At 36.2% G+C, this 14,743-nt stretch overlaps 2 protein-coding genes across 2 annotated transcripts; both read right to left on the bottom strand.

The window, feature by feature from the left end:
• Positions 1–6: 6 nt before the first annotated feature.
• On the bottom strand, positions 7–6,673 carry LOC18781560 (coatomer subunit beta'-2). Its single transcript, XM_007214773.2, has 10 exons — positions 6,590–6,673; positions 6,047–6,067; positions 5,876–5,937; positions 5,729–5,783; positions 1,449–1,485; positions 1,042–1,367; positions 805–936; positions 536–684; positions 346–414; positions 7–148 (listed from the first exon to the last, which is right to left on the bottom strand). Exons 1-10 carry the CDS (start codon positions 6,590–6,592, stop codon positions 64–66), a joined length of 939 nt encoding a protein of 312 aa, XP_007214835.2. The 5' UTR covers positions 6,593–6,673; the 3' UTR covers positions 7–63.
• A 2,743-nt stretch (positions 6,674–9,416) lies between these two features.
• Positions 9,417–12,005, bottom strand: LOC18781561 (coatomer subunit beta'-2). The gene is made up of 10 exons (XM_007214772.2): positions 11,919–12,005; positions 11,556–11,576; positions 11,385–11,446; positions 11,236–11,290; positions 11,087–11,123; positions 10,680–11,005; positions 10,442–10,573; positions 10,173–10,321; positions 9,983–10,051; positions 9,417–9,785 (listed from the first exon to the last, which is right to left on the bottom strand). Exons 1-10 carry the CDS (start codon positions 11,919–11,921, stop codon positions 9,701–9,703), a joined length of 939 nt encoding a protein of 312 aa, XP_007214834.2. The 5' UTR covers positions 11,922–12,005; the 3' UTR covers positions 9,417–9,700.
• Between the last annotated feature and the right edge of the window lie 2,738 nt (positions 12,006–14,743).

The following is a 14,743-nucleotide window of genomic DNA, read 5'->3' as shown; positions in this document are numbered from 1 at the left end:
ACTTCGGAGAACACAGTACAAATCGCGCAGCATTCGATGTCTTTATTCCTTCAACCTTTCCTTCTAAGCTTGGAGGTCAACAGAATCCCAAGTATGAGAGCCATTCATTTTAACCACAATGGTTCCTTTGTCAAAACCAAATGCAACCCTGTAGGAGGCAAGGAAAGTTTATTTTGATAAATCTGCTGGTAAAACAATGCAATAAAACAAATCCTAACAAGCTAAGGGCAACAAATTGAGAGTCCTTTGCCACATTTACATGCCTGTATATCAAACGGTTACTCGAAAAATCATCCTCTCAGATACACATCTTGACCCACAAGAAAGAACAAAAAAGAAACTTACTTGTTTGATCCTTTCAACTGTCCAATGGCCCATACTCTTTCAAGACCATAGTTCAATTTGTTCTCTAGCCTGTGATACAACAAGAATCGTTTACAACATGAGTTTCGATCAAAGCGATGCAATAGCAAGAATTAAACAGAAAACTGAGTCAATTTAATTTGTAATGTAAGTAGTTTGGATCAGAAGTTACCTAAAAGTGGTTGCATTCCATATGTGAATGTTCCCATCCTCAGAAACTGTAATTATTATGGGAAGCTCAGCATGAACACATACAGCTGTTACATTGTGCTCATGACCTTCTAGAGTTTGCACACAACTTTTGGTTTCAATGTCCCATACCTGTTGCCAAAATAATTTACAAATAAAATTCAAATTAGTATGACACACATACGCATCATAATCGTACGCTGTACATATAGAGCTAAACAGAAAGCTGATAACCAGCATTTGGTCCCAAACCTTAGCAGTAAAGTCGTCAGAGCCACTCAATAGATATGGTTTATCCCCGCAACTGAAGTAATCGATGCAATTAACTCCTTTTGAGTGGCCATCTAAGGTAAACTCTGCTTTAGGAGAACCAATGTTCCATATCTACAATGAAACAGGACATTGTAAAAATTTAAGTGTCACAAAGGTCATGACACCAGAAATATTGCAGTTAAGTAATTTGCAACAAATTAACAGTGCCTTCAATACCTTAATGGTGCCATCAAGCGATGCACTAGCAAAAGTATTGGTGTCTTTCGGATTAAATGCCACTTGCATCACATAGTGCGAATGCCCCACGAAGATCTGAGTACATGACCAATCCTTCTCCCAATCCCAAAGCTTTATAACCTTGTCATCAGAACATGACAACAGATATGGTAGGGTGGGATGGACAGCAACACTCCTGATATAGTCTGTGTGTGCTTCATATTCTTTGATCTTTTCCATCGTATCATAGTTGTATATGCGAATGTACTTGTCATCAGCCGCAGTTACAACCCAGTTTTCACGTGCTACAAATTTGGCTGACCTCACTGCAAACGAGAAAACAGATGTTAAATACAAAGTCATGACCAGTTGGCGACATGAAGAGCAAATGAAAGAAAATCATGTACCTGGTGACTCAGTGACCTTGAAGGACTTCTCCATGGTCTGGACCAGTAAAATTAAGTTAGCCCCATCCGGAAGATTTATTGAAAGCATGAAAATTATTGAAGATATGGAAAGATTACAAAATATATTATTTGTTACCTTATATAGGAATAGTCAACTTCTCTGTTAAGGCTTGTACAAATTAGTGCCCTTAACTTAGGATTTAAATTACCTTCCTTAGGTAGTCTTGTTGGCTTTATATATTGGCCTTATTCTGTATTGCAAACACACAAAATATACGAGATATTATTTTACATGGTATCAGAGCCTACACTGGTCTCTGTTAAAACCTTAAACCTGCTTTCAAGCCTCTCTTCACCGTACAATCACTATATCTCTTGACCAGTCAGTCATGGCTGCCAATCAATCATCATCTCAGAAGCCTTTTTATCATTGCAATTTTTGCAAACTTGATGGTCACTCTCAATCATGCTGCCGGAAAAATCCTGACATAAAATCTTATATGCTTTGTAAGTTTTGTGATGTTGCAGGGCACACTGAATCTCATTGTCAAAAGAAGAACATGTATTCTTCTTCAAGTACTGCTTCTACTGGTTCCTTTGCTGCTATGACCACCAACACATTGGCTGCACCATCGCTGACTTCAGAACAATATAGTCAGCTTATTGCCTTGTTACCCTATGGTAAAAATAATTCAGTAGCCAATCTGGCAGGTAACCCATTATGTTTTAATTCATCATTCAATATTGGTTCTTGGATCATCGATTCCGGTGCCACAGATCATATGGTTTCCAATGCTAATTTTTTAGAAAGCATGACCACACTTAACACCGCACCCATCAAATTGCCAACAGGACAAACATCCAACATCACTCATATTGGCTCTGCCACACCTTTACCATCCTTGCCTCTAAAAAATGTTTTGCTAGTCCCCGATTTTCGATTCAATCTTTTGTCTGTTAGCAAAATCACTAAACTACTTAATTGCTCCATTACCTTTTATTCTGATCATTGTGTTTTGCAGGACTTGAGTTCGAAGAGGTTGATTGGTAAGGGCAAGGAACGTGGTGGTCTTTATTACCTAGCCCCTGATGTGCCTTCCATTGCTAATTCTGCTGTCTCTTCCCCAAATTTTAGTCAGTGGCACTGGCGCTTAGGACATCCATCCAAGTGTACTCTTCCTTATTTACAAAGTTTGAATTCAAAAATTTCTTTTGATAATAATCATGCTTGCACTATTTGCCCTTTGGCTAAACATTGTCGGCTTTCTTTTCCTTTAAGCACTATATCAACAAATGCTTGCTTCGATTTAATACATTGTGATGTTTGGGGACCATATTCTGTTTCTTCAATTTCTGGTGCTAAATATTTTTTAACCATAGTTGATGATTTTTCTCGTAGTACTTGGCTTTATTTAATGCAGCATAAATCAGAAGTTAATACCTACTTACCATATTTTTTTGCTATGGTCAAAACACAATTTAATTGTTCTATTCGTCAAGTTCGTACTGACAATGGAACTGAATTTTTTAATCACAAATTGAACCAATATTTTTCTTCACTTGGTGTCATTCATCAACATAGTTGTGTGGCAACACCACAACAAAATGGTGTCGTCGAAAGAAAACATCGTCATCTTTTAAATATTGCTCGTTCCCTTCGTTTTCAATCAAATTTACCTGTTTCTTTTTGGGGTGATTGTGTTCTTACTGCTGCTTATCTAATTAATCGTTTACCCACCAAAATCTTACATGGGAAAACACCTTATGAAATTCTTTTCAACAAAGAACCTTCTTATACCCACCTACGAATTTTTGGTTGTCTTTGTTATGGTCATAACTTGTCTCCCCATTCTCATAAATTTGATAAAAGAGCAAAACCAGGTATCTTTATTGGTTATCCACCTTTCAAAAGGGCTATAAAATATATGATCTGAAACAAAGAAAATTTACACTTCTAGAGATGTCACTTTTACGAAACTATTTTTCTTATAATTTATCACAAAATAACCACACTTACCTGGTGTTTTACCCATTCCTGCAACAGATTTGAACATTCCTACCTTCCTTTAGCTTCCCACTCATCCACTTACCTCACCAGATTTATCTAACCCAGAAACACAAGCTACTCCAGACACTAACACGTCTCCCTCTACTCCACCCACCAACATACCTTCTTCTCCACCAACCAACATACTTTCTTCTCTCCCATCTCTTTTGCCTCCATCTCCTACCGAAACACCTACACCAGCCATCACAAATTCGAATACTTCCTCTACCATTATAGCACCTCCCTCATCTCCTCCTCCTCGTAGTCGCAAACCACCTGGTTACCTTAATGATTATCACTGCTACCAATCTCAAGCAACCTCTTCGACTTCAGGTCAACATGGCACCAGGTACCCTTTATCCCATTATTTATCTTATGACAAATTCTCTATTAAACATCAAAGTTTTCTTACTTCTATTACTACCATTGTTGAGCCTAACACTTTTGATGAAGCTACTAAATATCCTGAATGGCGTAAAGCTATGCAAAGTGAACTTGTTGCCTTGGAAGCTAATCATACATGGACCCTCATGGCCTTGCCTGCTCATAAAAAAGCCATTGGCTGCAAGTGGGTCTATAAAATAAAACGGCATTCTAATGGCACTATTGAACGATGCAAAGCTCGCCTCGTCGCCAAGGGATATACGCAAATGGAAGGGATTGATTATCATGAAACTTTTTCTCCTGTTGCCAAGCTTACCACTGTTCGTGTTTTATTATCTTTGGCCGCTGCCAAGGGTTGGTGTCTTCAACAATTAGACGTCAACAATGCCTTTCTTCATGGTGATTTACATGAAGAGGTTTACATGCAGCTCCCTCAAGGTTATCACGGCAAGGGGGGAAACATGGTGTGCCGTCTTAACAAATCACTTTATGGATTAAAGCAAGCTTCTCGGTGTTGGTTTGCAAAATTCTCCAAAACATTACTTGATGCGGGATTTTCTCAATCTAAAGCAGATTACTCCCTTTTCTATCGTCACAAAGGTAAGTCATCAATTTTCTTGCTTGTATATGTTGACGATATTATTATTACAGGTACCGATGTTGCTACTATATCAATTATCAAGAATTTGTTGCACCAACGTTTTCATTTAAAAGACCTTGGTGATTTAAAATACTTCCTTGGGATAGAAGTGTCTCGTTCTTCAAAGGGATTGTATTTGAGCCAACGGAAGTATGCACTTGACATTTTGAAAGACTCAGGTCTTATTGGTTCACGTCCTACTTTCTTCCCCATGGAACAAAATCTCAAGTTAAACAATGAAGATGGAGAACTATTACATAATCCAGAAACCTATAGAAGATTGGTGGGTCGCTTGATATATCTCACCATCACCAGGCCAGACATTGTTCATACAGTTCATATTTTGAGTCAATTCATGCAAAGCCCCCGTACAACTCATAAAGATGCTGCAGATCGATTATTACATTATTTGAAAGGGACTCCAGGGCAAGGGATTCTGTTATCATCTTCTAATAATTTTCAATTGAGAGCCTACTGTGATTCTAATTGGGCTAGCTGTCCAATGACAAGGAGGTCGACTACAGGTTACTTTGTACTTCTTGGAGAAAGTCCTATCTCATGGAAAACAAAGAAGCAAGATACTGTATCACGCTCATCAGCTGAAGCAGAATATAGAGCGATGGCTATGGCAACTTGTGAACTCCAATGGTTACGATATTTACTTTATGATCTTGGTCTGTCACACACCACACCAAGCTTACTTTATTGTGACAACCAAGCTGCTTTATACATAGCAGCTAATCCAATATATCATGAGCGCACCAAACATATTGAGATCGATTGTCATGTTGTTCGAGAGAAGATTCAAAATGGTTCTTTACGTACTGCCTATATTCCTTCAAAGGAGCAACTCGCAGATGTCTTTACCAAGTCTTTAGGTAAAGATCAATTCCAACGACTCAAAAACAAGCTGGGTATTCTTGATCTCCATACTCCAGCTTGAGGGGGAATATTGAAGATATGGAAAGATTACAAAATATATTATTTGTTACCTTATATAGGAATAGTCAACTTCTCTGTTAAGGCTTGTACAAATTAGTGCCCTTAACTTAGGATTTAAATTACCTTCCTTAGGTAGTCTTGTTGGCTTTATATATTGGCCTTATTCTGTATTGCAAACACACAAAATATACGAGATATTATTTTACAAAAATCCCGAATCGGATAATTAGGAGTTTGATATTAATGGCGAAAGTAACAATGGCTCACCTGTGACTGGTAGTTCCAGATACAAAGAGTTCCTGAATACAAACTTACTAGAATCCTGCATGGAAATGATTACATGATAAGAATATGAAAATCAAAGTTAGGAGATGCAGAAGGCATTACAGAATTGTCAAGAAGGTAGAATATTACCATGGCTCAGTTGGATGTTGATCCACAGATTTAACCCTTTCTGAGTTTTGAGCAAATTCTTTCTGGTCCAGAAATTAATACAACAGCTTAGAATCAACCTTGAAACAAGTCTTATTTCCATAAAATTTAAAAAGAAAAAGAAAAAGAAAAAGGGAATAGCCCTACGCGTACCTCAATAGTTAGTGAAAAAGGCTGCTTCCCACCAAATCATACAGAAACAAGCAACAAGTAAAAATTTATCAGTTGCAAAATTGAAACAAAAATGTGTTAGTCCGATAATTTTCAGTATAAAAGGCATGCATAGTCTTACTCAATTCAAATGATTTTTTTCTTTTCGAACGAGAGCCAGACTGGAATAAGCCTGAACAGTGAATTTTCCTTCTCTTCGTTTCCTATATATTAGACTAATAAATAGTTTCGACCAACATAGCTACAAATCTGGCAATGGTGAAGTGAACCCCATTTTGCAAATAGCCACATATTTTGTGATGTCGTAACCTTAGGGAAATCATACTTAAACAGGGTGGTACGTAAATGTGATTTTCCTAATATATTTTTCATTACGAGGACATATGGGCTCAAGTATTCCCTTTCCAAAAAAAAAAAAAAAAAAAAAAACTTAAGAGGAAGACTCATAACATGATGGAAGACAACATTAAGGTAGACAATTGAGCAAAAAACAAGTACTAATAAATATAAGACTGATAAACTCACCATTTTTGGTGAATAGCAGGAAGAATATATAATGATTAATATGCAAAATTGGTTGTGATGACTTGAGCGATATTGAAGATGAGATATATGACCTCTTTTTATAGCATGGCATTCTGAAAGCTTAATTACCAGCTAAGGAAAATGCTGTTCATTTGTCAATGCTGAAGAATCAAGTCAAAGACCTCCCTATGTTGTCACCAAGTGTGTTAGATGCCGTCCGTTCATTTTATACATTATAATTGACGGTACAGATCAAGTTTCAATGACCTTTCTTTGACCGTGTAACATATGGGTTGGCAAATCATCACAAAGCTTAGCTTTTGAAACTTCAACACGTCGTAATTGCATGCATCTGCCTTATATTTGTCACTATCGTCAGAAGGTGGGAGGAACCAGTGTGTATATTATATATAATGCATTTATCTAATAACATTATTATTAAAATAACTTACACTTTTTGGAAATCACCAAAGAATATTAGTAGTAGATTTACAAATTAATTAACAATGGATTAGTATAGGTTCTGATTAATGAGAATTAGTAAATAATAACAATGGAATTCAATTCCATTCATATGTTGATTCTATATGGTTAATAAACAACTTAATGAGAATGATTCTTCCCATACCGATTCACTACTCCCAATTCTTAAATTTCTCGATTCTTTACATTGAGGTTGCTTTGCATTTTTTAATTATTGATAAAAATTGTTTACTAATCAAGGTCGACCCTGAAAATTCGAAGGCCCAAGACACATCACTAAAATAACACCTTGGAGTTCTCACAGCATTCTTGTATTTCACATATGGAACAATGAAAGTATTTAGGTTATGCGCTTGATAAATTGCAGATTTTTATTTATTTATTTATTTATTTTTTACTTTGGGCAATTTTAACTTTTTAATTAATCTTCAAAAAGCAGAGCTAATATATATGTAATATATAGGGATGTGTAAAGTTAGGGGCCTGAGAATTAGGTATATAAACTGGAAGTGCGAACAATAATTTCCTTATCATATTATACACATATACATGTACTTATGATATTGGGTTCCATATTAATAATAATCTAAACCAAAAGAAGTTGTAATAATGAATTTGAAATTCAGGTTACTAAGAGATAAACACACAAATTTTGCCAAAAATCAAAGCCCTAGTACTAGGACTTTGATTTAGATAGGTGTATTATTGTGGAGCAAACGCCTGCAAAATGACAAGCATTGAGTAGGGGTGAAATTCTGTTTCAAGGACATTGCAAGTCTGCAAGCCTCTATCTACCAGAGCACTCAGTTTTTAATTTAATACCATATTTATTTTCATTATTCGATTTTTTGTTTAATTAAATTATTAGAATAATATTGATTGTTGTTCCTCCAACAAGTTTCACTCAAGAGAACGAGTTAAATTAAAGGCAAACATTCCCACCCAAAAAAAAAAAAAAAATTGAACTCTCAGATTGATTTACGGTTTAGGGTTGAGGAACAACAATCAATATTATTGATTTATTGTGAAATTTCTCTCTCTTCAATATTCGCTTTGGATATGTTGAAACTAGCAAACCAATATGAATTAAGCATAAACTAATGCAACTAGGAGGGTAACTTTTTTTAAAAATATATATAAAAGGTATAGCCGCGCGGCTATAATACGGTATTTCTACTTCAAAAAATAGTATAGCCGTTCGGCTATACTCTTGAGTATTTTTCAAAATCTTATAGCCGAACGGCTATACTAGGGTTTTTACTTGTTTTGACATTGGGCACCTAATTGCTAGGAGGGTACTTTTTTTTTAATAAAAGATATAGCCGCGGTATTTCTTTTTTTATTTATTATTATTTATTTATTTATAAATAGTATCGCGGCATGGCTTTACTTTTTTTTAAAAAAATATGTTTTTTTTTTCCAAGCAAAAAAATAAGTATGGTCTAGTCCCTTTTTATCCTATAAATAATATAGTTGCAGGGCTATACTCTCGCGAAATAGTATACACAACATTTAAATGAGACAATTGAGAAAGCAAAGAAAACCAATCATCCGCTACCAATACACCGGTTCCAATATGGTATTCTGAAACGCCTCAATCCTAGTAGGCCTATGAAACCAAGAGATGCACATATATGGGGTAGGCGAAAAAACAGTTGAACTGGTGGACCGAAACGAGAAAAACTGAAGAAACAAAAATGTCAACCTTGGCTCAAACACCAAACCAAACTGTTGATCAGTTCGACTCAAGGGTTTTATATCATATTAGCGATTTGTACTAAACCGAACAATTATATATATTTCTTTAATACAAATGTCAAATTATTTTTATCAAAGAAAAACGTGTTTTTATCAACAGGATTAATAACAACATTTGTATTATCATGAAAAGAAAAAAGGTGAAATTAATTTGTAGATCCTTGAGTAATAAGCTAGACCATGAATCCAATTCATGCATAGATTTTATTATGAATTACATAGATATCTTATTGCGAGAACAGATTGACATTTAATATACCAGGGTCTGCTTTTCATTAATGGCATTTTCTGGTTTTCTTTAGCATACGCTAAGCGTCCTCTCTCGACATATGTTGTGGACAAGAGAGAGCATTCTTGTATGTTCTTCGTGCAGATCTTGCTTTTAATACATTTGAGAGTTCTAATCTTAGTCTTTAAAACTTCTGGTTGAGACCCTTTGGATTTGAGGTTGGAATTTCCTACAGTCCTGTCTAGCCTTCCGTCTTTTTCCTTGTATGGCAAGATTTCTATTATTTTCAACAAATTTATTCAGCACCAGTAAACAGCAGTCACCAACTACTTTCTGGGAAGAACATGAAGGGTTTTATTACTGGTAATTATATATGTATTTCACAGAATCTGCTATCTGCACCAGTGTAATTTGTTAAAGAACACATATAACATTCCATTTCGATTGATACTTACAACATGTTCCCTCATGGGATATACTACAAAACACACAAAGATAAGTTTTATTTGCAAATCATACAACAGTAAAAGCAGGAGCAGCAAGTTTTAAGGGAAATTAATTATTCCTTTAGTCTAATTACTTCGGAGAACACAGTACAAATCGCGCAGCATTCGATGTCTTTATTCCTTCAACCTTTCCTTCTAAGCTTGGAGGTCAACAGAATCCCAAGTATGAGAGCCATTCATTTTAACCACAATGGTTCCTTTGTCAAAACCAAATGCAACCCTGTAGGAGGCAAGGAAAGTTTATTTTGATAAATCTGCTGGTAAAACAATGCAATAAAACAAATCCTAACAAGCTAAGGGCAACAAATTGAGAGTCCTTTGCCACATTTACATGCCTGTATATCAAACGGTTACTCGAAAAATCATCCTCTCAGATACACATCTTGACCCACAAGAAAGAACAAAAAAGAAACTTACTTGTTTGATCCTTTCAACTGTCCAATGGCCCATACTCTTTCAAGACCATAGTTCAATTTGTTCTCTAGCCTGTGATACAACAAGAATCGTTTACAACATGAGTTTCGATCAAAGCGATGCAATAGCAAGAATTAAACAGAAAACTGAGTCAATTTAATTTGTAATGTAAGTAGTTTGGATCAGAAGTTACCTAAAAGTGGTTGCATTCCATATGTGAATGTTCCCATCCTCAGAAACTGTAATTATTATGGGAAGCTCAGCATGAACACATACAGCTGTTACATTGTGCTCATGACCTTCTAGAGTTTGCACACAACTTTTGGTTTCAATGTCCCATACCTGTTGCCAAAATAATTTACAAATAAAATTCAAATTAGTATGACACATATACGCACCATAATCGTACGCTGTACATATAGAGCTAAACAGAAAGCTGATAACCAGCACTTGGTCCCAAACCTTAGCAGTAGAGTCGTCAGAGCCACTCAATAGATATGGTTTATCCCCGCAACTGAAGTAATCGATGCAATTAACTCCGTTTGAGTGGCCATCTAAGGTAAACTCTGCTTTAGGAGAACCAATGTTCCATATCTACAATGAAACAGGACATTGTAAAACTTTTAAGTGTCACAAAGGTCATGACACCAGAAATATTGCAGTTAAGTAATTTGCAACAAATTAACAGTGCCTTCAATACCTTAATGGTGCCATCAAGCGATGCACTAGCAAAAGTATTGGTGTCTTTCGGATTAAATGCCACTTGCATCACATAGTGCGAATGCCCCTCGAGGATCTGAGTACATGACCAATCCTTCTCCCAATCCCAAAGCTTTATAACCTTGTCATCAGAACATGACAACAGATATGGTAGAGTGGGATGGACAGCAACACTCCTGATATAGTCTGTGTGTGCTTCATATTCTTTGATCTTTTCCATCGTATCATAGTTGTATATGCGAATGTACTTGTCATCAGCCGCAGTTACAATCCAGTTTTCGCGTGCTATGAACTTGGCTGACCTCACTGCAAACGAGAAAACAGATGTTAAATACAAAGTCATGACCTGTTGGCAACATCAAGAACAAATGAAAGAAAATCATGTACCTGGTGACTCAGTGACCTTGAAGGACTTCTCCATGGTCTGGACCAGTAAAATTAAGTTAGCCCCTTCCGGAAGATTTATTGAAAGCATGAAAATCCCGAATCGGATAATTAGGAGTTCGATATTAATGGTGAAAGTAACAATGGCTCACCTGTGACTGGTAGTTCCAGATACAAAGAGTTCCTGAATACAAACTTACTAGAATCCTGCATGGAAATGATTACATGATAAGAATATATGAAAATCAAAGTTAGGAGATGCAGAAGGCATTACAGAATTGTCAAGAAGGTAGAATATTACCATGGCTCAGTTGGATGTTGATCCACAGATTTAACCCTTTCTGAGTTTTGAGCAAATTCTTTCTGGTCCAGAAATTAATACAACAGCTTAGAATCAACCTTGAAACACGTCTTATTTCCATAAAATTTAAAAAGAAAAAGAAAAAGAAAAAGGGAATAGCCCTACGCGTACCTCAATAGTTAGTGAAAAAGGCTGCTTCCCACCAAATCATACAGAAACAAGCAACAAGTAAAAATTTGTCAGTTGCAAAATTGAAACAAAAATGTGTTAGTCCAATACTTTCAAGTATAATACGCATGCATAGTCCAATACGTCAAAATGACTTTTTTCTTTTTGACCGAGTCAGACTGGGATAAGCCTGAACCCCATTTCCTTCTGGTCTTCTTGTATATAGACTAATAAATAGTTTCTACCAACATAGCTACGAGTCTGGCAATGGTGAAGCCAAGACTCATAACATGATGGAACACAACATTAAGGGAGACAATTGAGCAAAAAAACAAGTACTAATAAATATAAGACTGATAAACTCACCATTTTTGGTGAATAGCAGGAAAGATATATAATGATTAATATGCAAAATTGGTTGTGATGACTTGAGCGATATTGAAGATGAGATATATGACCTCTTTTTATAGCATGGCATTCTAAAGCTTAATTGGCAGCTAAGGAAAATGCTGTTCATATGTCAATACTAAAAGTCAAAGACCCATATCCCTATGTTGTCATCAAGTGTGTTTGATGCCGTCCGTTCATTCTATGCATTATAATTGACGGTAAGATCAAGTTTCAATAACCTTCCTTTGACCGTGTAACATGGGACAAAATTAAGGGTCAATTGGCAAATCATCATAGGCTTACCTTTTTTGAAACTTCAACACGTCGAATAGAATTTCATGTCTTGAAAGCTGTTGCAAATTACAATTACAAGCATCTGCCTTATATTTGTCATTATCGTGAGAAGGTGGGAGGAACCAGTGTGTATATAATGCATTTATCTATAACATTATTATTAAAATAACTAACACTTTTTGGAAAGAATATTGGTTGTGGATTTACAAATTAAATAACAATGGATTAGTGTAACGTAGATTAGTATAGGTTCTGATTAATGAGAATTAGTAAATAATAATAATGGAATTTAATTCTATTTATGTGTTGATTTTATATGGTTAGTAAACGACTTAATTGGAATGATTCTTCCCATACCGATTCACTACTTCCGATTCCTAAATTTCTCGATTCTTCGCATTGGGGTTGCTTTACATTTTTTAATTATTGATAAAAAATGTTTACTAATTAGGGTCGACCCTAAAAATTCGAAGGCCCGAGACACATCACTAAAATGACACCTTAGAGTTCTCACAGCATTCTTGTATTTCACATATGGAACACTGAAGTATTTAGGTTATGAGCTAGATAAACTGTAGAATTTTTTTTTTTCACTTTGGGCAATTTTAACTTTTTAATGCTAAAATATGAATATGGTTTGAATGTATTAGGTTAATCTTATTCTTTTCCATAAGGAGGTATAAATAAGAGTTTGCAGGGTGCTTTACAAGGAATTAGATACAGTAAAGCATTAGAAAAGTATCTCCTAATTATACAACGATTTATCAACTATATAAAAATAGGAAAGTAAATCCCTTAATTAATTAAGGAAATAAATCTCCTTGATTAATTAGGAGACTCACGTCAACACTCCTCCTAAAGTTAGTGCATATACGTCACCAATGCCCAACTTGGTAAGTGAGTCATGAAATACTCTTCCACAAACAGCTTTGGTTAAGATATCTGCCAATTGATCTTTTCATCTTATGAATGGCAGGCAGATAATCTTCTTCTCAATTTTTTCTTTGAGAAAATGTCTATCCACCTCAACATGTTTAGTTCGATCATGTTGAACTGGATTATGGGCAATATCAATGGTTGACTTATTATCACAATGTAACTCAATTGGGTTTCTGTCAATAGTCTTCTAATCCATAGTAATTCACAAACTCCGTGAGCCCTTCCTCGATACTCTGCTTTAGCAATAGACCGAGAAACCACATTTTGTTTCTTACTCCGCCAAGTGACTAAGTTACCTCCCACAAAAATGAAGTAACCTGAAGTAGAGTGACTATCACTAACAAAACCAGCCCAATCAACATCTGTATATCCAACAACTTCGAGAGCTCTATTTTTTGAGAACATTAATCCTTTTCCAAGTGCTGACTTTAAGTATCTTAAGATTCGATCAATTGCATTCCTATGGGAGTATCTTAAGATTCGATCAATTGCATTCCTATGGGACACACTGGGTAAATGCATAAACTGACTAACCATACTGTTGGCGTGATTGTGGATATTGACTTACTTTCATTACACACCAAGAATTCCTATTATAATTGTAATTGATTTGCTTTAATTCCTGATTTCCTACTGTAAATAGATTTAGGAATTTATTATTTACTTGCTCATTCAGGTTTCGTTGTATTATAAATATGACTTCCTACAAAGAGAAGAATACACAGAAAATTCCCACAAACAAATATTCTCTCATAGTTTTCATATTTTAGCATGGTATCAGAGCGGCGATCTTGGAATTGCTTACTCTAGTTTCAAACCCCCGCCGCCGCTATGGGGGTTGATGATTTTTTCAACCCTCATGGAGGTAGCATCACCGACTCCTTCTCTCATTCTCAACCAACCATCGTTGAGTTGAGTGTCCAGATGGCTCTGCCCTTACAGATGCAGACTTTGACCCCGAACCCGATCCAAAATCAGGATCCTCTTTTGACGACCCCGACCCTGACCCCGACTATGACGACGACGACCCCAACCCCGACTCCCACTCCGATGATGACCCCAACCCCGAATTTGTCTCTGATTCAGACCCCGATCCTGATTTCGACTCCGACTCCGGCCCCTACTCAGGCTCAGATTCCGATCCAAATTCCTACTCAACCTGTATCCTATGCATCTTCCGCTGCACAGATTATGACTTCTAGACTAACGACCCCGACAAATGGAGCAAATTGCGCATATTGTGGTGATCCGAGACACACTTGCGAGACTTGTTTTAAATCGCATGGCTACCCCGATTGGTGAGCTACTCTTACAGATCGAGGACAATGCAATATGACCAGTAATGGTACTGGTTATGGATTCCATACTTCCGATAAGATTGATTTCAAGAGCTGGATAATTGATTCTGGTGCAACTGATCATATGGCGTTTGATCCTGATGATTTTCTGAATACTACACAACCTCGACGAACCTGTATTGCAAATGCCAATGGTGTTACTTATCCTGTGACAGGGGCTGACACTGTTGCACTCTCATCCTCTCTCACACTGTCTAATACTTTACTTGT

The sequence above is a fragment of the Prunus persica genome, unplaced genomic scaffold, assembly GCF_000346465.2.
Source record: "Prunus persica cultivar Lovell unplaced genomic scaffold, Prunus_persica_NCBIv2 scaffold_21, whole genome shotgun sequence".
Taxonomy (NCBI): domain Eukaryota; kingdom Viridiplantae; phylum Streptophyta; class Magnoliopsida; order Rosales; family Rosaceae; genus Prunus; species Prunus persica.
This window is presented reverse-complemented; position numbering and strand designations above follow the sequence as displayed.